Genomic DNA, 27,432 nt, shown 5'->3' with positions numbered 1-27,432 from the left:
ACTCACAATCCTTGGGCGGCTGAGCCGAGGCGGAAGCGGAAGTGAGGGAGAAAAGTCGAAGGCTCCGCTGTTCGCATGCGCAGGCTATAGTGTTTACTTCCGCTTGACCTGGCCCGGACGCCAGGAAATGTTCCACGTGGGATACCGTGCCTGGGGTTCACTGAAGTAGCGACACTGGTAGTCTTTGGAGCGGGCCTGAGAGACAGACAAGGACATGTGGATCCCAGTAGCCGGGCTTCCTCTGCGGCTGAGGCTCTCCGCCTTGGCGGGCGCTGGTCGCTTTTGCATTTTAGGGTTTGGAGCGGCGACGCGAAAGCACTTGCCGGCGAGGAACCGCCGTGGCCTGGCTGACTCCTCTCCGCAGCTGTTGCCCGAACCGGATTTCAGGAATCCGCCAAAGAAGGCGCCTAGGTCCAGCTTAGACTTTAAGCGTTACGTAACCGATCGGAGATTGGCTGAGACCCTGGCGCAAATCGTATGCGGAAAACCAAATAGACCTCCACACTTACTGCTGGAGTGCAATCCAGGTGAGTCCAGCTGGATTGCATTTTCTTGGATGTTCATCATTTATTCAAACGTATTGACCCTCGTCGGGGTGCTATTTAAGATACTAGGTTTTTTTGTTGTTTTGTTTTGAGACGAAGTCTCGCTCTGTCGCCAGGCTGGAGTGCAATGGGGCGATCTCGGCTCACTGCAACTTCTGCGTCGTGGGTTCAAGCGATTCTCCTGCCTCAGCCTCCCGAGTAGCAAGAAGTACAGGCGCCGCCACCACGCGCAGCTAATTTTCTTATTTTTATTTGAGACGGGGTTTCGCCGTGTTGGCCAGGATGGTCTCGATCTCTTGACCTCGTGGTCCGCCCACCTCGGCCTCCCAAAGTGCTGGGATTACAGGCGTGAGCCACCGCGCCCGGCCAGATACGGGTCTTTTTTTTGAAGCTCCTTAGTTGGAGAGATTGCCCACAACATAAGCGTAGAGTCTATATCATTAATGACACCACAAAATATTTCTGTAGCAGTTTGTACTTTACACAACGTTTTGATAAAACATGCTCTTAGATCTTATCATCTCTCCAAAAGAGTTGCAAACCTCTGCCAGCTGAAAAAATGATGTTATCTTATTCTTCCGCGCATTCCCTATAGACCGTAGCAGGATGCTAAGAACACAAGATTTATAGGCTTTTTAAATAATAATATTTTAAAGCACCATTTCGTATCACAGGCAGTCAGTTCTGTTTAGGCTTGACAGTCTCTTTGATAGTTAAAGCATCCGTGTTGTCCATGAGTGAGAGGCTAGAGGCAATCTATTTTATTGTGGTATGTTTCTTCTAAGAGGTAGTGAATCATGTGATGAAGTGTGCAAGTTTTGGCCGGGTGCGGTGGCTCACGCCTGTAATCCAGCACTTTCAGAGGCCGAGGCGAGTGGACCTCTTGAGGTCAGGAGTTCCAGACCAGCCTTGCCAACATGGTGAAAGCCCGTCTCTGCTTAAAATACAAAAATAGGCGGGCATGGTGGCGGGCGCCTGTAATCTCAGCTACTCGGGAGGCTGAGACAAGAGAATCGCTTGAACCCAGGAGGCAGAGGTTGCAGTGAGCTGAGATAGTCCCACTGCACTCCAGCCTGACGACGACAGAGTGAGACTTCGTCTCAAAAAAAAAAGTTTTGCAGTCACTGACAATGATGTCGAAGCCAAGCTGCAGCGCTTTTGATGCTGGAGTCAAATAACTGTATATAATCTCCTGTTTCCTGAAATGTAAAAAGGAGGGTGACATCTACTTGGGGGATGCTGTCAGATTTAAAATCAGATAACAACATGTGGAACATCTAAAGTTGGGTATTGAAAGAGATTATGTTGTTTCTTGTGCAAATAAACTTTTCATTCTGTTAATGCGCCAGGTCCTGGAATCCTGACTGAGGCATTACTTGAAACTGGTGCCACAGTGGTTGCCCTCGAAAGTGACAAAACTTTTATTCCACATTTGGAGGTATATTTTTAGTTTCTAAACATATGTTATTGTCTGGTTAACTACCTGTAAGTGGTTTAAGGAAATAAAATTAAGCACACAGGTTTTGAAGTAGAATATGTTTTAGGGAGCCATCTCTGAAATATCTTGTTTATTCCCAGTGACTAGAACACAGTTAATATTCGGTGCTGTTGAATGGCTGAAACATGAGGAGTTCTGAGACTTGTTTGCTAGTTCTAGGTCAGCTACAGCCTAGTTGGCTGACTTTGAACAAAGTGTATAACTGGCATCCCTAGGCTTGTTTCCCCATTTCTGCTAAGCTGCGCTGTGCTCCTTTCTTCTGTGAGCTTGGAATCTAACTGAAGTAAGTGCTAATGTTAGGTTAATGGGTCTATGTAACCTCTAGATTTAGGGTTTCAAAGGCCAGAAAGGTTGGCATGCAAATTAAGTATCTTTTATCTGAAATGCTCGGGAACACAAGTGTTTTGGATTTCAAATTTTTTCATATTTTGCAATATTTGCATATACCTAATGAGATATCTTGGGGATGGGACCTGAGTCTAAAAATTCCTTTTTTGTTTCATACACATCTTATTCATAAGGCCTAAAGTCAATTCTGTATAATATTTTAAATAATTTTGTGCATTAAACAAAATTTGTATACATTGGGCCGTCAGAAAGCAAAGGTGTCACTATGTCAGCCACCCATGTGAACAATCTGGTTGTTTGACATCGTCATCATCCCTAACTTTTTTTTCTTTTTAAGATAGAGTTTCCCTCTTGTCACCCAGGGCTGGAGTGCAATGGTGCGATCTTGGCGCTCACTGCAACCACTGACTTCCAGGTTTAAGCGATTCTCCTGCCTCAGCCTCCCAAGTAGCTGGGATTACAGGCGCCTGCCACTATGCCTAGCTGATTTTTGTATTTTTAGTAGAGATGGGGTTTCACCATGTTGGCCAGGCTGGTCTTGAACTCCTGACCTCAGGTGATCCACCCACCTCTGCCTCCCAAAGTGCTGGGGTTACAGGCATGAGCCACCATGCCTAGCCCCTTAATCTGAATTTATGTGCTCCTCATAAGCCATCATTTTCTTACACTTATTCACACATAAGTACTTAACAGTAGAAAATGTGACATACCATTAGTACAGTAAAAAAAAAAAAAAAAAAAAAAATGTGTTCCTGGAAACTAGGCAGCACAGCAGCAGCATCAGAATACCTCCGTCCGCTGTTAACCATGGAAACACCCAGTGGCAGGCTTTCAGTCTCCTTCTGGGATGTTGTGTTTTGATGAAAAGGTTACCGTACACCCCTTTTTTTCTTAGGCGAGAAGAAATACCAGAAGCAGCTGAGGGACCAAGAAGTGGGTCCATTAAGGATAAGGAGACATTCTGCTGGCTGGCTTTTAATGGGCCTGGCGCGGTGGCTCACGCCTGTCATCCCAGCACTTTGGGAGGCAGAGGCGGGCGGATTACTAGGTTAAGAGATCGAGACCATCCTGGCCAACATGGTGAAACCCCGTCTCTACTAAAAATACAAAAATTAGCCGGGCCTGGTGGCACATGCCTGTCATCCCAGCTACTCGCTGGTAATCGCTTAAACCCAGGACTCAGAGGTTGCAGTGAGCTGAGGTCATACCACTGCACTCCAGCCTGGGCTACTGAGCTACACTCTTTGTCTCAAAAAAAAAAGTTCCCTATAGAGGCATCTGCCTTATTAACAGTGGTTTTTGTCTTAGATAACTCCCTCCGATGTTTATGAACTGACCTCACCTTCGTGTTGTACACCTGCATTTTCACCGCAAACCTGTCACAGAAGGTCGGGTGTGGAATTTTCCACTTTTTTTTTTTTTTTTTTGAGACGGAGTCTTGCTCTGTAGCCCGGGCTGGACTGCAGTGGCCGGATCTCAGCTCACTGCAAGCTCCGCCTCCCGGGTTCACGCCATTCTCCTGCCTCAGCCTCCGGAGTAGCTGGGACTACAGGCGCCCGCCACCTCGCCCGGCTAGTTTTTTGTATTTTTAGTAGAGACGGGGTTTCACCGTGTTAGCCAGGATGGTCTCGATCTCCTGACCTCGTGATCCACCCGTCTCGGCCTCCCAAAGTGCTGGGATTACAGGCTTGAGCCACCGCGCCCGGCCGGAATTTTCCACTTTTGGCATCATGTTGGCACTCAGAAAGTTTCACATTTTGGAAACTTGGAGTATTTCAGAATTTTTGGATTAGGGATGCTCAGCGTGTAGTCAGATGTAGTTGCATAGAGTGAAGGCATTTTCCAAATAGATTTTTCAGTGATTGTGCTTCTTAAAAAGCAGATACATTTACATAACAATGAAGAAGTGGAAATCCTTTGCATCTTTAGCCAGCCTCTTATTCTCATTCTCCTTCCCTCTTTTATAATCTTCAGTTTCAATTTACGAAACTTATACTTCTCTATGCCAACTTTGTGAAACCATGCAGAATGCCTGTATCCAAAATTGCATGACAACAAAAAATTGTGAACATGTCTGTCAGATCCAGTTGTTTAATTCTTTTAAAACTAAGAGTATTATTGTTATTCTACAACTTACTGTTTTGAAAAGAGTTCAAGGTTTTAGCTACGTTATTTAATTGATTTAAATCTGAGGGAGTTCCAGAAATGTGAAGAGAAAAAGAACACATAATTGTCCGAAGATTTAACGTCCTGAAATGTGATTCAGTAAACATAGTCATCTGTAGTTTCAACTTGGAAATTAAAAACAAGAAGATAACTTTTATCCTGTTTTGAGGGAAAAAAAAAAAGAAGCCTATATTTAAAGGTTAATCTACATGTTCACAAAGTAATTAAGATTGTATTAAAATGTCTTTGTTTCTATTTAAAGTTTGTTATTCTATAACACAGTAGATGCTTTTTTCTGTAAGATATTCAAGGCTGAGCAACCGAGGCTGATGCCTGTAATCCCAGCATTTTGGGAGGCTGAGGTGGTCAGATCACTTGAGGTCAGGAGTTCGAGACCAGCCTGGTCAATGTGGTGATACCCCACCTCTACTCAAAATACAAAAAATTAGCTGGGCGTGGTGGTTCATGCCTGTAATCCTAGTTACTTGGGAGGCTGAGGCAGGAGAATCACTTGAACCCGGGAGGTGGAGGTTGCAGTGAGCTGAGATCGTGCCATTGCACTCCAGTCTGAGCTACAAGAACAAAACTCAGTCTCAAAAGAAAAAAATGTCTTCAAGATAAGAGTTTAATTTTAAAACAATTGTTTTACTGAAAAAAGGAAGGTTAGGGACTAGAGAATTTTTGAAACAATAATTGTGGTAGGAATATCAATAACAAAATGTTTCTGAAGCTATAAATGTAAGCTCAAAATATAAACATCATTGACTAAATCCAGTCTTTGATTAGAACTGGTTTTTTCTCTTTTAAGGCTCTTATTTTCTACTAGCACTAACTTGTACTCAACCCTTAGTACATATTCTCTCACTTTTTAGTAACCATTGTTATGATAAATTGAAGAGCCATTCAAATAAAATGTTGTGGAATGAATCTGTTTGCCAGAATGAAAAGAGAAGTAACGATAGGTAAGCGGAACTCTTGTGACTCTAAGGCAGGGGCTTAAAGTCGTGCTCTTAGCGGGTAGGATAATGCTTCTGGCCACCTAAAGTTTGTTCCTGAAAACTGAAAGGAGTTTCAGTGTGATAGCTGGGATTACAGGCACCCGCCACCACAACCGACTAATTTTTTGTATTTTTAGTAGAGACGCGGTTTCACCATGTTGGCCAGACTAGTCTGCAACTCCTGACCTCAGGTGATCCGCCTGCCTCAGCCTCCAAAGTGCTAGGATTACAGGCTTGACCCACCACGCCTGGTAAATGAGACAAACCTAATGGGACGTACCTAACTTAATGACTAGTAGAAACTCAAGGGTTACTTGCCTTTTCTGTTATTTTCCGGTCCTGTTTTTGAAACCTAGTGCAATCCAGTTGAATTTTCAAATGTGATCTTTCTGTTGTATGAATTGAATTATTTATCCTGGAGCTTTGATTATTACCATGTTTGAACTGTTGAGTGTTAACTGACAGGTGCTAAAGCAAGAATGTGTGGTGCCCTCTCAGAACATACAAGTGTGTTGAAGCCATAAAGTGTTCATCGTTTATACATTTTCGTTTTCTTTTTTGAGACAGGGTCTCCCTCCTATCACCCAGGCTGGAGTGCAGTGCTGCAATCACCGCTCACTACAGTCTCAACTTCCCTGGCTCAGGTGATTCTCCCACCTCAGCCTCCAACCAACTGGGATGACAGGCACACGCCCCCACACCCGGCTAATTTTTGTATTTTTAGTAGAGACGGGGTTTCGACATGTTGCCCAGGCTGGTCTCAAACTCCCAGGACTACAAGCATGATGAAGGGGTGGCCTGCCCCTCCACACCTGTGGGTGTTTCTCGTAAGGTGGAACGAGAGACTTGAGAAAAGAAATAAGACACAGAGACAAAGTATAGAGAAAGAAAAGCGGAGACCCAGGGGACCGGCGCTCAGCTTACAGAGGACCCACGCCGGCACCGGTCTCTGAGTTCCCTTAGTATTTATAGATAATTCTCTTTACCATCTTAAAGATAAGGGAGTGGCAGGAAAATAGGATCGTTTTTAGGGAGGAAATCAGCAGTAAGACATAAGAACAAGGATCTCTGTGACATGAATAAGTTTAAAGGAAAATCCTGTGCCTTGAGATAAACCTTTTAGCGGCATTGTTTCATCCTGTCACATGGAGATAAACCTTGGACAATACCTAGCTTTTCTGAGAACAAAGACACACCCTGCACGCCCAAAATCCATTAAACCTTGAGTTACCACAGCACATGTCTCTTGCAAGGACAAGGTTGGGAGTAGGGTCACAGATTAACAGCATCTCAAATACAGAACAAAATGGAGTCTCTTATGTCTACTTCTTTCTATTCAGACACAGTAACAGGCTGATCTCTTTCTTTTCCCCACACATGAGCCACCACACCTGTGCTGTTTAGCTTTCCTTAATTACAAAGATTAAACTGCCTTTTTGATAACTTGTAACATTATGTTAATGCTGTATCGGGGTGTCCAATCTTTTGGTTTCCCTAGGCCACATTGGAACATGGACTGTCCGGGCCATACATAAAATAAGGTAATAAGAACGATAGCTGATGAGCTTTAAAAAAAAAAAAGGTCCATGCATACCTCTCATAATGTTTTAAGAAAGATGATGAATTTGTGTTGGGTGCATTCAAAGCTGTCATGGGCTGTACGCGGCCCGCAGGCCACAGGTTGGACAGCCTTGCTGTGCATGTCGACTGATAATCATATGCATTGGATGGGTACTCTTTTAGCTTCCATGACACCACCCTCTTCTGGGTTTCCTCCTTACTCGTATTCTCAGTGTCTTGTCATTAGACTTTGGACATAGTCTACCTTCAGGACTGGTCCTCTGTTTCTCCCTAGTGTGGACCCCTGACTTAAATTACCTTCAACAAGCCAAATTCCCACACATTTATATCGTCAGCCTGGACCACTCCACTGACACCTTATTCAGGGCTGCAGCTGCCTACCTGACACCTCTGCCTGGATCACGTAGTAGGCATCTCGAAATTATTGGGACCAAATATATATGATTTCCACCCCTAGTCTTTCCCTTCCTCTAGTCTTTTTAAAACTTCCTGTTGAAAGGGATTGTTAAAATGTACTAGATTTTTAAAAATTTTTTTATTTTATTTGTTTATTTACTTTGGAGATGGAGTCTCACTCTGTCACCCTGGCTAGAGTGCAGTGGTGCAATCTCAGCTCACTGCAACCTCTGCCTCCTGGGTTCAAGCGATTTCTCCCACTTCAGCCTCCCCAGTAGCTGAAATTACAGGGGTGTGCTACCACCCCGGCTTACTTTTGTATTTTTAGTAGAGACAGGGTTTCACCATGTTGGTCATGCTTATCTCAAACTCCTGACCTTGGGTGATCCGCCCTCTTTGGCCTCCCAAAGTGCTGGGATTACAGGTGTGAGCCACCGCATCTGGCCAAAATTTACCAGATTTTGAGCTGGGCATGGTATCACACGCCTGTAATCCCAGACACTTAGGAGGCTGAGACAGGAGGATCACTTAAGGCCAGGAGTTTGAGACCAGCCTGGGGACATAGTGAGTCTCATCCCAATAAAAAAATAAGAAGAAAAAATATTTTACTAGATTTAGAAATAGTATAATATTCATAGGTTGAATGTAAATGCTTAAGAAAAACTAGGTGTTTGAATTAATAACTTTAAGTTACATCATTTTCAACCTTAATAAATATTAATAGAATTTTCTGTGCACAGAAACATCAATGTACGCATTAAAAACATAATGCCTTATTGGTTTTTTGTTTTTTTTTTTTTTTTGTAACTTCAATTTAAGTTTATGGAGTCTGTAACTGATTCTTGCCCTGACTACGAAGGTCTCTAGTACTACTGCAAGGTGAGAAATCAGAGCAGTGAGAAGACTGAGGTATATTAGACCTCTTCTAGCAAACAAGGTGTATAGTTGCTTCTGTCTTTAGAAAAAGTAAATGAATATTATGGAGATGAGCTAAGTTCATTTGTTTGGTGGATAGCTGACTAGATTCCCTTAGAAGAAAGATATTCTCTTGAATCCATCTGCCTTTCACTTTCATATTTTAATTGTTTTTCTTTACTGTGAGACATCTTTCATTTTTCCTTCCCATGACCAAAGCAGATGGCTCACAGTTCTCTATATGAGGCCAATCATGCTGTCAGAATCTTTGCCCAGTGCTTCAGGTAGTCACTACTAAGCAGTCAGAGAGTGGCATGAAAAGCTTTTGAATAGCTGAAGCCATTATGATAAAGAAAGTAAGTGGGGCCAGGTGCAGTGGCTCACACCTGTAATCCCAGCACTTTGGGAGGTCAAGGTGGGCAGATCTCTCGAGCTCAGGAGTTTGAGACCAACCTGGGCAACATGGCGAAACCCTGTTGCTACCAAAAATCCAAAAATTGGTGGGGCGTGATGGTATACACCTGTAGTCCTAGCTACCTATGGAACTGAGGTGGAAGGATCACTTAAGCCCAGGAGATCAAGGCTGCAGTCAGCTGAGATTGCACCACTGCACTCCTGCCTGGTTGACAGCTTGTCTCAAAAAAAAAAAAAAAAAGGCGGGGCGCGGTGGCTCAAGCCTGTAATCCCAGCACTTTGGGAGGCCGAGACGGGCGGATCACAAGGTCAGGAGATCGAGACCATCCTGGCTAACCCGGTGAAACCTCGTCTCTACTAAAAAATACAAAAAACTAGCCGGGCGAGGTGGCGGGCGCCTGTAGTCCCAGCTACTCGGAAGGCTGAGGCCGGAGAATGGCGTGAACCCGGGAGGCGGAGCTTGCAGTGAGCTGAGATCTGGCCACTGCACTCCAGCCTGGGCGGCAGAGCCAGACTCCGTCTCAAAAAAAAAAAAAAAGTGATGGATAAATAAAAATTTGTGATAGGTTATTTCTGTTTGGGGGGCTTTTTCTTGGTAATATTATTGTACTTTTGCCACTTTTCAGGTATTAATTGATTTTTACTTCCTCTGTTAAATTTTGGGTGTGTTAGTAATATTTTCTTTACATCTTCATGGAGGTAGAAATATTTTTTGTGTAAAAAGATAATTCAGCTGGGTATGGTGGCTGTAATCCCAGCACTTTGGGGGGCCAAGGCGGGCATGTCATGAGGTCAAGAGATCGAGACCATCCTGGCCAACATGGTGAAACCTGTCTCTACTAAAAATACAAAAAATTGGCTGGGTGTGGTGGTGTGCACCTGTAGTCCCAGCTGCTCAGGAGGCTGGTGCGGGATCACTTGAACCCAGGAGGCAGAGGTTGCAGAGAGCCGAGATGGTGCCGCAGCACTCCAGCCTGGCAACAGAGCAAGACTCTGTCTCTCAAAAAAAAAAAAAAAAAAAAAAAAAAAAGGTAATTGAATTATTTTTATCTTTACATTTTATTATTGGTTTTTTGAGTTGTTGCAAAGTATGCTTAATGCTGAAATTTTTTAACATGTTATCTTTGTCTCTCTTTAGTCCTTAGGAAAAAATCTGGATGGAAAACTACGAGTGATTCACTGTGACTTCTTTAGAATAGATCCTAGAAGTGGTGGAGCAATAAAGCCACCCGCTATGTCTTCTGAAGGGCTCTTTAAGAATTTGGGAGTAGAAGAAGTTCCTTGGACAGCAGGTCATTTTTGGAATCTACTAAAGCAAATACCTGGGACTTGCCATGTTTCTGTGCAGTATAGCTGATTTGTTGATGAAATTTGTGTATTACTTACTTATTTTCTGAGATGGAGTCTCGCTCTGTCACCCAGGCTGGAGTGCATTGGTGTGATCCTGGTTCACTGACCCTCTGCCTCCAGGTTCATGCGATTCTCCTGCCTCAGCCTCCCGAGTAGCTGGGATTACAAGTGTGTGTCACCACACCTTGTTACTTTTTGTATTTTTGGTAGAGATGGGGTTTCACCATGTTGGCCAGGCTGGTCAACTCCTGCCCTCAAGTGATCTCCCCGCCTCGACTTCCCGAAGTGCTGGGATTACAGGTGTGAGCCACTGTGCCTGGCCAAATTTGTGTATAATTTATATTGTATTAATACAATTTATGAGCAGATGCTCTAACTCTGAATATGGCATTACCTCACCTGGACACAGACAACCAGTTTATTTCTCCAAAAGTCAAGTTCCATGCCAAGGAAAGATATTGAGGCTTAGTTTTAATTGAAATAAACTTGAAATTGATATAGTTTGTTAACTTAGTTTGTCTCAATAAAATATGGGCATAGGACAAAATGCTAAGAACTTTATTCAGATCTTTTTGCTTATATTCCTAACAGGCGTCCCTTTAAAAGTATTTGGAATGTTCCCAAGTAGAGGTGAAAAAAAGGCACTTTGGAAACTCGCATATGACTTGTATTCCTGTAGTTCTATCTATGAATTTGGACGAATAGAAATAAATATGTTTATTGGTGAAAAAGAATTCCAGGTATGTTATTAACAAACACCTATTTTTTCTTTTGAAAGAGTTCTGTGATTTTTCTCTGAGTATTCTTAATCAGTGCAATTTTAATTGAGGGATCATGACATTTGAGGGTCTAAGATTGTTTTCAAATTCTGCAGAGTAGTCTTTAGACTCAGGGTGCTTTTTCAGTGTACAGTTGAGTGGTTTTAAGTACATTGCCATTGTACAACCATTACCATCATCCATCTCCAAAACTTTTCGGCATCCCATACCAAAACTCTGTGCTCATTAAACACAAACTGCTTCCCTGTTCCTGCATCCACTAGTTATCGATACTCTACTTTCTGTCTCCATGAATTTGACTGTTCTCTTCACCTCATGTAAGTTTACAATATTTCTTTGTGTCTGGCATATTTCACTTAGCATAATGTTTTCAAGATTCATCCATGTTATAGCATGTGTCAGAGTTTCATTCTTCTTTAAGGCTGAATAATATTCCATTCTGGCCGGGCGCGGTGGCTCACTCCTGTAATCCCAGCACTTTGGAGGCCAAGGCGTGCTGATCACTTGAGGTCAGGAGTTTGAGACCAGCTTGGCCAACATGGCAAAACCCCGTCTCTACTAAAAATACAAAAATTAGCCAGGCGTGGTGGTGCATGCCTGTAATCCCAGCTACTTGGGAGGCTAAAGCAAGAGAATTGCTTGAACCTGGGAGGACGAGGTTGCAATAAGCCGAGATCATGCCGCTGCACTCCAGCCTGGGCAACAGAGCAAGACTTTGTCTCAAAAAAAAAAAAAAAATCCATTGTATGTGTATACCACAGTTTGTGTGTTCATGTATGTGTATACCACAGTTTGTTCATGTATGTGTGTACCACAGTTTGTGTGTTCATGTGTCAATGACATTTAGTTGCTTTTACCTTTTGGCTGTTGGGAATAATGCTGCAATGAACATGAGTTTACAAATATCTCTTCAGGTCCTTTGAGTGTACAGCTAGAAGTAGAATTGCTGGATCATATAGTAATTCTATTTTTAGTTTTTTGTGGTTTCTTTTTTTTTTTTTTTTTTTTTTTGAGATAGGGTCTTGCCCTGTTGCCCAGGCTGGAGTGCAGTGACATGATCACAGCTCTCTGCAGCCTGGACCTTCTGGGTTCAAGCGATCTTCCCACCTCAGCCCCTGAGCTGTGACTGCAGCCACACACCACCAGGCCTGGCTTTTTGTAGCAGTAGGGTCTTGCCGTGTTGCCCAGGCTGGCCTCCAACTCAGGGACTCAAGCAGTCCTCCTGCCTCAGCCTTCCAAAGTGTTGGGACTACAGGCATGAGCTACTGTGCCCAGTCTGTTTTTAGTTTTTTGAGGAACTACCATACTGTTTGTTATCCATCGTGGATGCACCATTTGACATTGCTACCAGCAGTGTGCAAGGGTTCCGATTTCTCCACAACATTACTGAGAGTCATTTTCTGGGTCCTTGGTAGTACCTCTCCTAATGGTGTGAAGTGGTATTTCATTGTGCTTTTGATTTGCATTTTCCTAATGATTAGTCATGTTGAATGTATTTTTATGTACTTACTGACTGTATATCTTTTAAGAAATGTCTGTTCAAGACGTTTGCCCATTTTTAATGGGTTATTTTATTTGTTGCTGAGTTTTAAGAGTCCTTTATATATTTTGGATATTTATCTCTTATCATACCTGATTTGTAAATATTTTCTCCCGTTCTCTGGGTTGCCTTTTAACCCTGTTAATTGTGTCCTTTGATGCCGAAAGTTTTTAGTTTTGATGAAGTCAACTTTGTCTCTTTCTTCTTTTGTTGCCTATGCCTTTGGTGTCATACGTAGCTCAGCGGTCCCCAACATCTTTGGCACCAGGGACCGGTTTTGTGGAAGACGGTTTTTGCACGGATGGTGGTGGGGATGGTTTCGGGATGATTCAAGTGCATCACATTTATTGTGCACTTTATTTCTATTATTATTACATTATAATATGTAATGAAATAATTGTACAACACACTATAATATAGAATCAGTGGGAACACTGGGCTAGTTTTCCTGAAACTAGATGGTGCTTCTTGGGGCTGATAGGAGATAGTGACAGATCATCAGGCATTAGATTCTCATAAGGCCTTCGCAACCCAGATCCCTCACATGCGCAGAAGGGATTGCGTTCCTATGAGAATCTAAGGCGGCTGCTAATCTGACAGGAGGTGGAGCTCAGGCGGTGGTGTGAACAGTGGGGAGCGGCTGTAAACACAGATGACGCCTCACCTGGTCACCTGCCGCTCACTTCCTGCTGTGTGGCCCAGTCTCTAACAGGACATGGTGTCAGTTCGTGGCCCGGGAATGGGGACCTGTGTCATAGCTAATAGATCATTGCCAAATCCTGTTTGGTGAAGGTTTCCTTGCGCTTCCTTCTAAGAGTTTTATAGATTTGGCTCTTGTTTAGGTCTTTGATCCATTTTGAGTTAATTTTGTTTATGGTTTCAGCGTCCAACTTCATTCTTTGATCTAGTTTTCGTAGTGCCATTTGTTGAAAAGACTGTTCTTTACCCGCATCAAATGGTTTTGGCATTGGTGTCAGAAATGATTTGACCATATGTGTAAGAGTTTATTTCTGGGCTCTATTGTATTCCATTGATCTCAATATTTGTCCTTAGGCCAGTACAGCACTGTCTTACCACTGTTGCCTTGGTAAGTTTTGAAATCAGAGGGTGATTCATCCAAATTTATTATTATTATTATTATTATTTTTGTTTGTTTGTTTGTTTTTTTTGAGACGGAGTCTCGCTCTGTCGCCCAGGCTGGAGTGCAGTGGCCGGATCTCAGCTCACTGCAAGCTCCGCCCCCCGGGTTCCCGCCATTCTCCTGCCTCAGCCTCCCGAGTAGCTGGGACTACAGGCGCCCGCCACCTCGCCCGGCTAGTTTTTTTGCATTTTTTAGTAGAGACGGGGTTTCACCGTGTTAGCCAGGATGGCACAGTATTCAATATTAAATCTTCCAATCCACAAACATGAAATGTCTTTCCATTTATTTGTGGCTTTAGTTGTTGTTTTCGTTTTTGTTTGACACAGGGTCTCACTCTGTCGCCTGGGCTGGAGTGCAGTGGTAGGATCACAGCTCACTGAGTCTTGACCTCCCAGGCTCAGGTGATGCTCCCACCTCAACCTCCCCAGCAGGTGGGACTGCAGGCATGGACCCCCGTGCCTGCCTGATTATTGTGTTTTTTGTAGAGATGGTTTTACCGCGTTGCTCAGGCTGGTCTTGAACTTATGGATTCAAGTAGTCCTTCAGCCTCGGTTTCCCCAGGTGCTGGGATTGCAGGTGTGAGCCATAGTGCCTGGCCTCCATTTATTTGTGTTTTTAACTACTAACTTTTAAGTTACTTTTGGTGCTATTGTAAATGGAAGTGTTTTTCTAATTGTCCGTTGCTAGTGCATAAAAATGCAACTGATTTTTGTGTGTTTTTGTATCCTGCAGGTTTGCTGAATCTGTTAGGCTTTTTTGTTTGTTTGTTTTAGACTGAGTCTCGCTCTGTGGCCCAGGCTGGAGTGCAGTGGCACAATCCTGGCTCACTGCAACCTCTGCCTCCCAGTTTAAGTGATTCTCCTGCCTCAGCCTCCTGAGTAGCTGGGATTACAGGCACGCACCACCACGCCCAGCTACTTTTTTTGTATTTTTAGTAGAGATGGGGTTTCACCATGTTGGTCAGGCTGGTCTCAAACTCCTGACCTCATGATCCGCCTGCTGTGGCCTCCCAAAGTGCTGGGATTACAGGTGTGAGCCACAGCGCCCGGCCAGGTTTTTTTTTCCCTTTATTTTTAAAGAGACAGTGTCTCACTTTGTTGCCCAGGCTGATCTCGAACTCCTGGGCTCAAGTGATCCTCCTGCCTCGGCTTCCCAAAATGCTGGGATTGCAGGTGTGAGCTATCACACTCAGCTGAATTTATTAGTTTTAACAGGATTTTTTTTAATATTTAAGGGTTTTTTTACTTAATTTTTTTAACTTTAAAACATTAAAAAAAAATTTTTTTAGAGACAGGGTCTTGCTCTGTTGCCTAGGCTTGAATGTAGCGGTATGTTCATAGCTCACTGCAGCCTCAAACTTCTGGGCTCAAGTGATCCTCCTGCCTCAGCCTCAGCCTCCCCTGTAGCTGGGAGCACCTGTGCGCACCACCACCCCCAGATCGTTGTTGGTTCTGGTAGTGATAGGGTCATGCTGTGTTGTTCAGAGTGGCCTTGAACTCCGGTCTTAAGTGATTCGCCTGCCGAGGAGAGGCAAGTGCTGGGATTCCAGTCGTGAGCCATCACACTAAGCCTCAGATTTGAGACTCTGGTTTTAATTCTCTGTCATGGAAGGTCTTCCTGACAACCTTGATACTGCTGAGTGTCATCCTTCTTTTCTGCCCAGAATGTTTCATGTTATTAATCTGTTAATCCAGTTTAACGGAAATGCTTATTTGTCTCTCTGTGTTGCCCATGCTGGAGTGCTATGGCTTTTCACAGGCACAGTCTGCTCACACTGAACCCCCGAACTCCTAGACTCAAGCAGTCCCCTTGCCTCGGCCTTTTGAGTAGCTGGGACTACAGGTGCACGCCACTGCACCCAGTTTTTTGTATCTAATTCTAGTTTTCTCTGCTTAAATTTCTAGATGCTATTAAGATAGTACTATTAAGACTCTGATAAGATTAAGATTTGTATAATGCTTAATTTCTTAAATTTCTAGATGCTATTAAGATAGTACTATTAAGATCTGATAAGATTAAGATTTGTATAATGCATATTTGTATTGCTATGGATAAAGATAGTGGGGCAGAAGATGAAGGGACGATTGGCTCCCCCAGACCCATTTAGTAAATACATATTTACTAGCCATGAAAAGACAGCGGGGGCCTTAGGACCTTGAGGCTGTGCATAGCATACAATATTAAACAAAGGAATGGCAAGGAGAAAAATGGGAACTACTTTGTTAGATTCCTGCTGCTAGGATTACATTCCAGTGGCCCATGCCTCTTCGGCCACGGACCTTTTCACCACGTGGCTGCTTCTCTCTGGAGTGCCTTCCTGTTCATTGAGGTGACCTCGTCCTTTCGGGTCAGCCTTAACACTCGTGTTGTTTTTTAAGAGATGGGGTCTCACTGTGTTGCCCAGGCTGGTCTTGAACTTCTAGGCTCAAGCAGGCCTCCTGCCTTGGCCTCCCAAAGTGCTGGAATTACGAGTGAGACCCCTTATGCCCTACTGTTGCCCCTGCTGGTGTGCTGTGGCTCTCACAGGCACAGTCACCGCACACCGAATGCCCAAACTCCTGGGCTCAACCAGTCCCCTTGCCTCAGCCTTTCCAGTAGCTGTACCCGGTTTTTTGCATCTAATTCTAGTTTTATTTTCTTAAATGTCTAGATGCCATTAAGATAGTCCTCTTTTTTTTCTTTTTTTTGAGACAGAGTCTCTCTGTGTCATCCAGGCTGGAGTGCAGTGGTGCGATCTCGGCTCACTGCAAGCTCCACCTCCTGGGTTCACGCCATTCTCCTGCCTCAGTCTCCCAAGTAGCTAGGACTACAGGCGCCTGCCACCGCGCCCGGCTAGTTTTTTGTATTTTTTAGTAGAGACTGGGTTTCACCGTGTTAACCAGGATGGTCTCCATCTCTTGACCTCATGATCCGCCCACCTCAGCCTCCCAAAGTGCTGGGATAACAGGCGTGAGCCACCTCGCCCGGCCAAGATAGTCCTATTAAGATTCAGCATTTGTTTTTGATTGATTAAAGATGTATATAACATGTAATTTTTATTTTCCTTTTACTAGAAACTAATGGCAGATCCCCAAAATCCAGGCTTGTATCATGTATTAAGTGTTATCTGGCAGGTAGCTTGTGAGATTAAAGTTCTGCACATGGTGAGTAAAATCTTTCTATTTAAAAACGTTTTTCTTTAGAGACAGGGTCTCATTCTGTTGCTCAGATTGGAGTGCAGTGGTGCAATCATAGCTTGCTGCAGCCTTGAACTACTGGCCCAAGTGATCCTCTCACCTTAGCCTCTGGAGTAGCTGGGACTACATCCATGCACCACCATGCCTGGCTAAGTTTTAAAATTTTTTAAAATATTGCCCAGCCTGGTCTTGAACTCCTGGCCTCAAGTGATCCTTCTGCCTTAGCCTCCCAGATCACTGGGATTATAGCATGACCCACCGCACCTAGCTCTAATTTTTATTTTTTTATAGTTTTTTATTTTTTTGAGATGGAGTCTCACTCAGTCACCCAGGCTGGGGTGCAGTGGTTCGATCTCGGCTCACTGCAACCTCTACATCCTGTGTTTAAGCAGTTCCCCTGCCTCGGCCTCCCGAGTAGCTGAGACTACAGGCGTGTGCCACCACACCTGCCTAATTTTTTGTATTTTTAGTTGAGACGGGTTTCACCACATTGGCCAGGCTGGCCTTGAACTCCTGACCTCAGGTGCTCTACCCACCTTGACCTCCTAAAGCGCTGGGATTACAGGCATGAGCCACCGTGTCTGGCCCTGGCTCTAATTTTTAAATTGTTGCAGTGTGGATCTTAGTGTATTCTCTTCACTGCTTTTGCCTGAGAATATTCCGAGGTCTTCAGTCCGTGCTCCTTGCTGTTTTTTTTTAAGCTCAGGAATGTTATCTCATTTGATTTTAGCTTTTGTTCCAATTCTTTTTTTTTCCCCTCAAAAACATTGGAGGTTCTTAGGTTGGATCTCTGATCCTTGTCTTTAGTGTCTGTCATGCTGTCATCATTTTTCTCCATTCCCAGAATCTCTTCACACTTAGTCTTCACGTCACTGATTCGGCTTTCTGCCCGCACTGTATATTGTACTCTCAGTACTATAGTTCTTGGTTTCTCTAAAATTCTTCCTCACCCACTGATCTTGTCTCATTCTGTTGACTTTCATCTCAAGCCTTCTGTCCTGGTAGCTTTCAGCTGGTTTCTTCAGAGAGGCCCTCTGAGGACTTCAGCTTGCAGAATAATGTTTTTGTCTTCTTGTTCCCTTAATATTTGTTTTCAAAGGTCCTGTGTTAGGTTTCGCCATTTGCTAAACTCCAGCGAGGAAAGGTCTTTCTGGCCCTAACGTTCCTCAGCGCTTGCTCCACTGCATATCTGCAGCTGTAGAGGAGGTCGTTGAAGTCCATTCCCAGTGTCTTGCGGGTTTTCCTCCACTGTCCTGGACGAGGGGAAAGCTGCTGAGGCTCGACCCGGCGTGTGGGAAGTGGCCATACCCATTGTGCACGGCTGATGGTGCTTTTCTTCCCCCACTTAAAGTGACATTCCCGGAACTGCTAGGAATTTCATAGTTTGGCCCCAATTATATGTTTTATTCCACTCTCATTGCCCCTGTAGTTAATAATAAATTACTATTTCAACAGTAGCCTTTCAGACCTTGTGTTCAATATTGTTTAGTTTTTTAAGCCTATGTCAGATCTATTTTAACCCACTCTTATTTGGAATTTAATATGGGTATGGGTATGTATAGTTTTTTTTAACAGAGAATACTTTTTCGGGTGGATCGGTTTTTTATTTTGAGACATGATCTCATTCTGTCAACCCAGGCTGGAGTGCACCGGCACAATCCCAGCTCACGGCAACCTCTGCCTCCCAGGCTTAAGCAATCCTCCCGCCTCAGCCTCCCAAATGGCTGGAACTACAGGCATGCGCCACCACACCCGGCTAATTTTTGTATTTTTTGAAGAGACGGGGTTTCACCTTGTTGCCCAGGCTGGTCTCAAACTCCCGAGCTCAAGCAGTTCTCCTACCTCAGCCTCCTAAAGTGCTGGGATTATAGGCACGAGCCACTGTGCCTAACCAGATCATCTTTTAAAATTAATTGCCTTATGCACAACATTCTATTACGAAAGATAGACACCGAAAAATAGTGATCCATTTTAAAACTGACACTAGGTTTTTGTTGTTGTTGTTTTTGCATAGGGTCTCACTCTGTTGCCAGGCTGGAGTACAGTGGCGCAGTCTTGGCTTACTGCAAACTCGAGCTCCCAGGCTCAAGCACTTTGGCCTCCCAAAGCGCTGGGATTATAGGCATGAACCGTAGCACCCGGTCAACACTAGCATCTTTATCTGCGTATTTCCATGTATGTCCTAACATATTCAAATAGTTTGATTAATAGGCTTTTCCACTAAAATAGGGCAAAAAGAAATCCTCAGCATTAATCTAATATGCCTTAAACTGCTGATTCTGACTATGATATGGAAATATTCACTGGTAAAAATTGTAACAAATACTTATTTGCATAATTGTATAAAGGGCAAGTCATGTTTAATAAGGAAAAGAAGTACTAGTAATTGGGTAGACTTTTGATCCTCCTCCTCTTTCAAAAAATTAAGAAAAAACATGTGTATTATTTAACTGTAACATGTTTTTCTTAAATCCAATTAAACTGACCATTCTCTTATTTAGGCAAGGTGTTTTTTAAGGAAGTAATAATTTGGGGCACTTTGACCAAGGAGAAATAAAAGATGTTGTTTTGCTTTGGTTTTCTTCCCTAGGAGCCTTGGTCATCATTTGACGTATACACCCGAAGTGGGCGGCTGGAAAACACAAAGCGTAAGGTAAGAAGAAAATAATACCTTTTCCTTTTTCTCCCTATGCCACATATTTTTTATTTTATTTTTTAGGACTATTTGGTAGTCTGTATTTAACTTTCTAATTTTGAAATATCTAGAAACGTTCTTTAAACATATCTTACTACTTTTAATGAATCGGAAGTGTTTTAGAGGAGTTTTATCAGCTGGTATACAATGGATGCTAGCATAGTAGTAGGCTTAAAAACAGAATTTAAGTTCTCTTATCTCTTTTGAAATGAAGATACATCTCAAATTTGGCAAATAAAATCATTTTAATATTCATCTAATTTGATTAATTAGAATCAAAATTTTATGACTTATTAATCGATTAGAAATTTGTGATATTCGAGGTCAAGAGATCGAGACCATCCTCGCCAACATAGTGAAACCCCACCTCTATTAAAAATACAAATATTAGCCCGGTGTGGTGGCGCACGCCTGTAGTCCCAGCTACTCAGGCGGCTGAAGCAGGAGAATCACTTGAACCTGGCAGACAGAGGTTGCAGTGAGCCAAGATCGTGCCACTGCACTCTAGCCTGACGACAGAGTGAGACTCCCTCTTAAAAAAAAATTGTGATATTACTACTTTTATTACATGGTTGAATTCACTGATAGGTACTTCTTGATTTTTACCCAGGAGTTAGGCCTTTATTTTTGTTCATTTTTTAATCTTTGTATGTAAGAACCAAAGGGACAACGTTGTAGTTCTCCATTTAGTTTATCTCAGGGCTAGTTTTGAAATTCTAATAAAATAGTTAAAATTTCACAAAATTTTTTGACTCAATTCAGAAGTTTTACTTTAGAATTAGATACCTGTCTTTAAGGTTTGGAGCTTAAAAAAAAAAAAGAATTAAATGCTAACGATGGCCTAATCTCAGCATAACAGCTTAGTCTGAAGACCCTGTTTGCTTGCTTGCTTATGTTTTTTTCTCACACTTGCCACTAAAGGAAAAAGAAAGTTATCAGTTTTCTTTCATTGATGTGATTTTAGAGTGATCAGTCATCATTGTGCTTTTAGTTCTGTTTGACTATTTATACAGCATATTTATGTGGTCTCAAAAAACACAATAGGAATAATACATTTTTGTCTAATACAGTACATTTGGATGCTATTGGGGACTTATCCAAATATTCCACAAATGAGCAATCCTGTGTATAACAAAGTTTCTCAGTTTTTCAAGAAGATGAAAAGCTTAAGTTTTTTGGCCAAGCTTAAAAATATAAACTTGGCCTGGCGTGGTGTCCCACTCCTGTAATCCCAGCACTTTGGGAGGCCAAGGCAGGTGGATCACAAGGTCAAGAGTTTGAGACCAGCCTGGCCAACATACTGAAACGCTGTCTCTACCGAAAATTCAAAAATTAGCTGGGTGTGGTGGCGTGCACCTGTAGTCCCAGCTACTCAAGAGGCTGAGGTGGGAGAATCACTTGAACCTGGGAGGCAGAGTTTGCAGTGAGCTGAGACCATGCCATCGCACTCCAGCCTGGGTGACAGAGTGAGACTCTGTCTCAAAAAAAAAAAAAAAAAATGTGTTTGTGTGTGTATATACATATATAAACTTTTAGGGTTGAAGATGAAATAAGCAAATGTCATATTTTATGACGGAATTTATTTTAGATATTTCACATCTATCATGGTGCTCATATTGTTATAAAAGCAGTTTGAGACATTTAACAGGTTTTTAGAGCCTATCATTTCTATCCAAGTTTTGTTTGAGACTTCTACTTTTTAAATATCCAATTAAAAATTTTAGTCAATAACTTTTTTTATACTTTGCATCCGATGGTGATGTTTTATCTCGAATATTACAAGGACTCAATATATGTTAATGCCGTGTTTGGGATTTTTTTTTTTTACTATTAATTTTTCTTTTTTTTAATTTTTTAAATTTTTTCGAGGCAAAGTCTCATTCTGTTGCCCAGGTTGGAGTGTGATGGCACAATCTTGGCTCACTGCACCTCCACCTCCTGAGTTCAAGAGTTTCTCCTGCCTCACCCTCCCGAATGCTGGGATTACAGGCATGCTTCACCACGTGGGGCTAATTTTTGTATTTTTAGTAAAGATGGGGTTTCAACCATGTTGGCCAGGCTGGTTTCGAACTCCTGACCTCAGGTGATCCGCCTGCCTCGGCCTCCCAAAGTGCTGGGATTACAGGCATGAGCCACCACACCTAGCCTTTTGTTGTTGTTAAAGACAGTGACTCACTCTTCTCCCAGACTGGAGTGCAGTGTCGCGATCATGGCTTACTGCAGCCTCAAACTCCCGGCACTCAAGTGATCCTCCCACTTCAGCCTCCCAGTTAGCTGGGACCACAGGCGTGCGCCACCTCGCCCAGCTAGTTTGTTTGTTTGTAAAGAAGGTGTCTCCCTGTGTTGCCCAGGCTGGTCGCTAACTCTTGGGCTCCAACAATCCTCCTGCCTCAGCCTCCCAAAGTGTTGGATTGCAGGCGTGAGCAACCCGGCCTCATGTCTGGGATTTGATTTTACTCTACTTAGACGTTAGTAAATGTTACTGTTTCTCGGACGTTGGCCTAAGACTTCTGGATCAGACAAAGGATGTTCTCTTCCTGTGGAGTGATTTCATATGGCTCAGTTGGATGACTTGCTTTTAGTGGATTTGCTTTACAGCTGAGAAGTACAGAGCTGGGGGATCCAGGTCTTTTTTTTTTTTTGAGTTAGGGTCTGGCTCTGTCACCTAGGCTGGAGTGCAGTGGTGTAATCTCGGCTCACTGTAAACTCCACTTGGCGGTCTCAAGCATCCTCCCCTCTGAGCCTCCTAAGTAGCTGGGGCTACGGGCATGCAACACCATGCCATGCCAATTTTTGTACTGTTTGTAGAGACAGGGTTTTACCATGTTGCCCAGGCTGGTCTTGAACTCCTGGGCTCAAGTTTTCTGCCTGCCTTAGCCTCCCAATGAATCCATCTTTCATAGCAAACATTAAGCAAACCTGCCCTTTTGTTTTTTTAAGATAGAGCCTGGCTCTGTCGACCAGCCTTGAGTGCAGTGGCATGCTCTCAGCCTCCACCTCCTGGGTTCAAGCCATCCTCCCACCTCAGCCTTCCAAGTAGCTGGGACTACAGGCACACACTGCCACACCCAGCTAATTTTTTATTTTTTATAGAGATGGGGTTTTGCCATGTTGCCCAGGCTGATCTTGAACTCCTGACCTGAAGTGATCCATGCCTTGGACTCCCAAAGTGCCAGGATTATGGGCATGAGCCCTGCGCCCAGCCACAAGCCTGCTCTTTGTCCTGGAGAGAGACACTATCTCCTCCCTCAAGGTTACTCATTGCAAACAACTCTGAGAAATGGCCCAGGTAAAGACCAATTAGGGCTTTGTGTGCTTGGTGTACACAGTTAGAAAATGTGGGCCAGGTGCGGTGGCTCACGCCTGTAATCCCAGCACTTTGGGAGGCTGAGGTGGGTAGATCATGAGGTTAGGAGATCAAGACCATCCTGGCTAACACGGTGAAACCCCATCTCTACTAAAAAATACAAAAAAAAAAAACTTAGCCAGGCAGGGTGGCGGGCGCCTGTAGTTCCAGCTACTCGGGAGGTTGAGGCAGGAGAATGGTGTGAACCCGGGACGCAGAGCTTTCAGTGAGCTGAGATCATGCCACTGCACTCCAGCCTGGGTGACAGAGCAAGACTCCGTCTCAAAAAAAGAAAAAAAAAAGGCTGGGCACGGTGGCTCAAGCCTGTAATCCGAGCACTTTGGGAGGCCTAGATGGGCAGATCACGAGGTCAGGAGATCGAGACCATCCTGACTAACACGGTGAAAACCCAGTCTCTACTAAAAAATAGTACAAAATACTAGCCGGGCGTGGTGGCGGGCGCCTGTAGTCCCAGCTACTCGGGAGGCTGAGGCAGGAGGATGGTGTAAACCCAGGAGGCGGAGCTTGCAGTGAACTGAGATTGCACCACTGCACTGCAGCCTGGGCGACAGAGCGAGACTTCATCTCAAAAAAAAAAAAGAAAAAAAAAAAGAGAATGTGAAGACACTCAGGGCCTGTGGTGATTGTGTCTTTCAGCAGGTAGCTTGAAGGAAGAAGCGAGCGATGTCTTACTCTGGCAATATTTTGTGACTAATGCAATTCATTTTTTCTTCTCTCCAGGAAGTATTAGAACTATTACAACAAAATCTGTATCTTGTTCAAATGACTCCTCGTCAAAATTTATTTGCCAATAGCTTAACACCTATGAACTATAATATATTTTTTCACTTGTTAAAGCACTGTTTTGGGAGGCGCAGTGCTACTGTCATAGACCACTTACGGTAAGTGAAAAGAATAAAAGCAAGTATGAAAGTAGTAATTTGATGTACGTATTCTTCTTTCATCTTAGAGGTCTATTTTTTATATCTTGATTGACAGAGTGAGGTACCATGTTTTCCCTCATATTTCTTCAAGATAATTTGTTCTCCCTAGTGTACATTTTGAGGAAAATATATTTTTCCCATAATCTCTCGGTGAGTTTCATTTATTTTTCCTTCTTTGAAAAAATGCCCAGGGATGCCTACAGGTTGTTTTGTCTTTTGGAGAGTATAGGCCTAGCTTTATCTTACAGGAAGCACTAGCAGCTTACCACTAGTGGGGTGGAGAAAAATCAGCGTTGCTGGAGGCATGCCCACGGTCATCTCTCATTGCCTGTCTTCAGTGGTGTAAAAGTGAAAAACACGTTTGTTGTTGTTAGAGACAGGGTCTCGCTGTGTTGTCCAGGCCGAAGTGCAGTGGCACAGTCTCAGCTCACTGCGGCCTTGTCTTCCCAGGCTCAAGTGATCCTCCCACCTCAGACTCCTGAGTAGCTGGGACTATAAGCATGCACCACCACGCCTGGCTAATTTTTATATTTGTAAAAATATAAAATTTTTATATTTTGTGTTTATAAATTGTATGCCATTTTTTTGTAGAGCTGCGGGTTTTGCCATGTTGCCTAGGCTGGTCTCAAAATCCTGGCCTCAAGCAATCCACCTGGCTTGGCCTCCCAAAGTGCTGGGGTCACAGGCATGAGCCACCGCGCCTGGCCATCCGTGTAATTTGTATGTAGGGCTGACGCACACACCTCTGTCAGTAGTGCTGGGGTTACAGGCGGGGCCACCATGCCCAGCCATCTGTGTAATTTGTATGTAGATCCATGTAATTTGTATGTAGGGCTGATGCATACGTCCCTGTAAGTTGTGCACTGTGCCTTGTCATCAGCAGCCCATAGTCATTCAGAGTCTTGCCAGAGGATGGGTAAAATGTTAAAATAATTATTTTAACTAATTTAGTCATTTAACATATAACTCTTGAGCTGTTGGCCAGACAATATTTATCTAAAAAAAAAATGTTAAAAGTGGCAATAGACTGGGTGCAGTGGCTCATGCCTGTAATCCGAGCACTTTCTGTGAGGCCAAGGTGGAAGGATCACTTGAGGAGGCCGGTAGTTGGAGGCTGTAGTGAGCCATAAACTCACCACTGAACTCCAGTGTGGGACACAGAGGAAGTTGACCTTGTCTCTTAAAAAAAAAAAAAAAGGAAAGAAAATTGGAGGCAGAGAACGCCAACAAGAGTTTGAGACGAGCCTGGGTGACAGAACAAGACTCTATCTCTTAAAAAAAAAAAAAAGGGAGGAGGTAATAGACTCGTAAAAGGCAATAGACTAATAAAAGGCAATCTCTTATTTTTTCATCTTGCCACCTTGTGGTGGCTATTTTCAATGAAAATACCAAGAAAATAGGGAAATAAGGAATAAATGTTGTAAATCATGGTGCAAAGTATTAAAAATGCTCCTGGTAATCTCAATGGACTAGAAACGTGTTACCGAGATTCTATTCAATATCAAAAAGGATTGGAATTGAACAGACAGACAGGCTCACTCTGTTGCCCAGTCTGGAGTACAATGGCACAATCATAGCTCACTGCAACCACAAACCTCTGGGCTCAAGTGATCCTGCCTCAGCCTCTTCCCTGAGTAGCTGGGCCTGTTATGCCCACCACTATGCCCAGCTAACTTTCTACGTTTTTTGTAGAGATGGGGTCTCACTATGTTGCTCAGGATAGTCTTGAACTCTTGGGCTCAAATGATCCTCCCACTTAGCCTCCCAAAGTGCTGGAATAACAGGTATGAGCCACACACCCAGCCCAAAATATTTTTTTCCAGTTGTTGTCAGAGGCTTATCGATGGTCTCTTGCTAAGCTGATATACAGTTATATACTTCATATTATGGTATATGATACACCTCATTGATTCTATATTGTGTATATATTATATAATATACCTCATGTATATAATACCTCGTAATGAGGTAGATTACTCACACCTGATTTCAGTCAGTGGCAGACCAAATGTACAATAGTGGTCCCATAAGGTTATAATGATGCTGTATCTTTTACTGTATCTTTTCTATCACTCATCATTGTGTTACAGTTGCCTACAGTGTTCAGTACAGTAACATGCTGTGCAGGTTTGTAACCTTGGAGCAACTAGGCTATGCCATATATCCTAAGTATGCAATGGGCTGTATCACATAGGTTTGGGTTAAGTACTCTGTAAGATGTTCAAGCAACAAAGAAGTCACCTAACAGGGCGTTTCTCAGGACATTCCTCCATCATTAAGCAATGCATGACTGTATAAGGAAGTTCGCTGCTTTATAATTTATTTACCAGTGATGGTTACATCAAAATGTGAAAAATGACTCCCTCTTGGTAAACTGCCAAACAGCAACTTCTGCTGTTTGTAGTTACTGAGCTTTGACATGAACCAAAAGAAGTTAAGAATATTTTTTGCAGAAAGGAAAAGGATGAAAGAGGTAGGCATAATAATTTTTGAAAGGGCAGTGATTAAACTAGAATTTTGTGTAAAAATTAATTAGAGTATGAAAGCCTAAACCTGCTATTTTCATTATAGGTTAGCTATGAAACTTTAGAAATAAACATAAAGTTATTGGAAGTTCTTAAACTAAATAAGATTGCTTATATATAAGTTATGCTTCTTTTTTTTCTTCTTCTTCTTTCAATAGCCTTAGGAATACAAGTGATTTTTTTGTTTCATGGATAGATTGTTGAAGTCTGGGCTTTTAGTGTACCTGTCACCCAAATGGTGTACATTGTATGCAGTAGGTTGTGCTTTATCCCTCACCCTCCTCCTCTCCTCTTCCCTGCTGATTCTCCCGTGTCCATTACAGCACTCTGTATGCCTAAGTTTGACTTTTTAATTTCGACTTAGAAGCCATTTCTGTCACCATTAAGGGATAGATGCATGAAAAAGAATTAAGCACATTTACTTTGTATTTCTTTTGCAGTTCATTGACTCCACTTGATGCAGGGGATATATTGATGCAAATAGGAAAAAAGGAAGATGAGAAAGTAGTTAACATGTACCCTCAAGACTTCAAAAGACTTTTTGAAACTATAGAGTGTTCCGAAGATTGTACTTATAAATGGCTGTATGATGACACCCTGGAAGATATATAGCACCTGGACTGTCGTTTTTGGTGGAGCAGTTTATTTACTTGGAAACTATGACATAAAAACCAAACTTGAAAACTCCCATGCTTTCAGCAGAAGATAACTGTTCTTGTTTTGCACAAGCCAGGCAGATCATTTCTCCTAAGTTATCATTGGCATATTGGATGAAACAGTGGCTATTTTATTCACAATTGAATAAAATGAAAACTTCAATTAATTGTGGATTTGATCAGATTGAATTCATTTTCTTTCAGATTCCTCTTTAAATATTTCACTTTTACTGTTGCTGATGTTTGCATCTTCTTGAAGAGCAAGAGTCTGTACATTATTAAGCTTAGAAAGCAAACAAAACTGATACACTGATTTGCCTTTGTTTGTTGAAATGTATTGTCAAATACTGTACCATGAAATTGTCTAAATTGTAATATGATTTAAACTTTTTTAGAAATTAAAATGTTTTAAATAATAA

General features: G+C 42.9%; 1 protein-coding gene across 3 annotated transcripts; it reads left to right on the top strand.

The window, feature by feature from the left end:
• The first annotated feature begins 87 nt into the window (after positions 1-87).
• On the top strand, positions 88-27,432 carry TFB2M (transcription factor B2, mitochondrial). 3 transcript variants are annotated; one of them, XM_007990033.3, is made up of 8 exons: positions 88-527; positions 1,895-1,983; positions 10,000-10,153; positions 10,803-10,951; positions 16,725-16,814; positions 19,438-19,500; positions 23,630-23,790; positions 26,798-27,432. In XM_007990033.3, the coding sequence occupies exons 1-8, from the start codon at positions 215-217 to the stop codon at positions 26,967-26,969; spliced, it is 1,191 nt and encodes a 396-aa protein (XP_007988224.1). In that variant the 5' UTR covers positions 88-214; the 3' UTR covers positions 26,970-27,432. The 3 variants fall into 3 exon arrangements, with proteins under 3 accessions (XP_007988224.1, XP_007988225.1, XP_037842034.1); XM_007990034.3 differs by lacking the exon at positions 16,725-16,814 and having other exon boundaries at positions 90-527; XM_037986106.2 differs by lacking the exon at positions 23,630-23,790 and having other exon boundaries at positions 91-527; positions 26,798-26,924.

This window comes from Chlorocebus sabaeus, chromosome 25 (genome assembly GCF_047675955.1).
Source record: "Chlorocebus sabaeus isolate Y175 chromosome 25, mChlSab1.0.hap1, whole genome shotgun sequence".
In the NCBI taxonomy this organism is placed as follows: Eukaryota; Metazoa; Chordata; class Mammalia; order Primates; family Cercopithecidae; genus Chlorocebus; species Chlorocebus sabaeus.
The sequence above is the reverse complement of the archived record's forward strand: the minus strand, read 5'-3'. Positions and strand labels throughout refer to the sequence as shown.

Bases quoted from the DNA above. Each gene is read 5' to 3' on its own strand.
- TFB2M (XM_007990033.3), top strand. From the start codon at position 215: ATGTGGATCCCAGTAGCCGGGCTTCCTCTGCGGCTGAGGCTCTCCGCC. The intron at 528-1,894 runs GTGAGTCCAGCT...TTAATGCGCCAG, and splicing joins ACTGCTGGAGTGCAATCCAG to GTCCTGGAATCCTGACTGAG. The intron at 10,952-16,724 runs GTATGTTATTAA...TCCTTTTACTAG, and splicing joins TTGGTGAAAAAGAATTCCAG to AAACTAATGGCAGATCCCCA.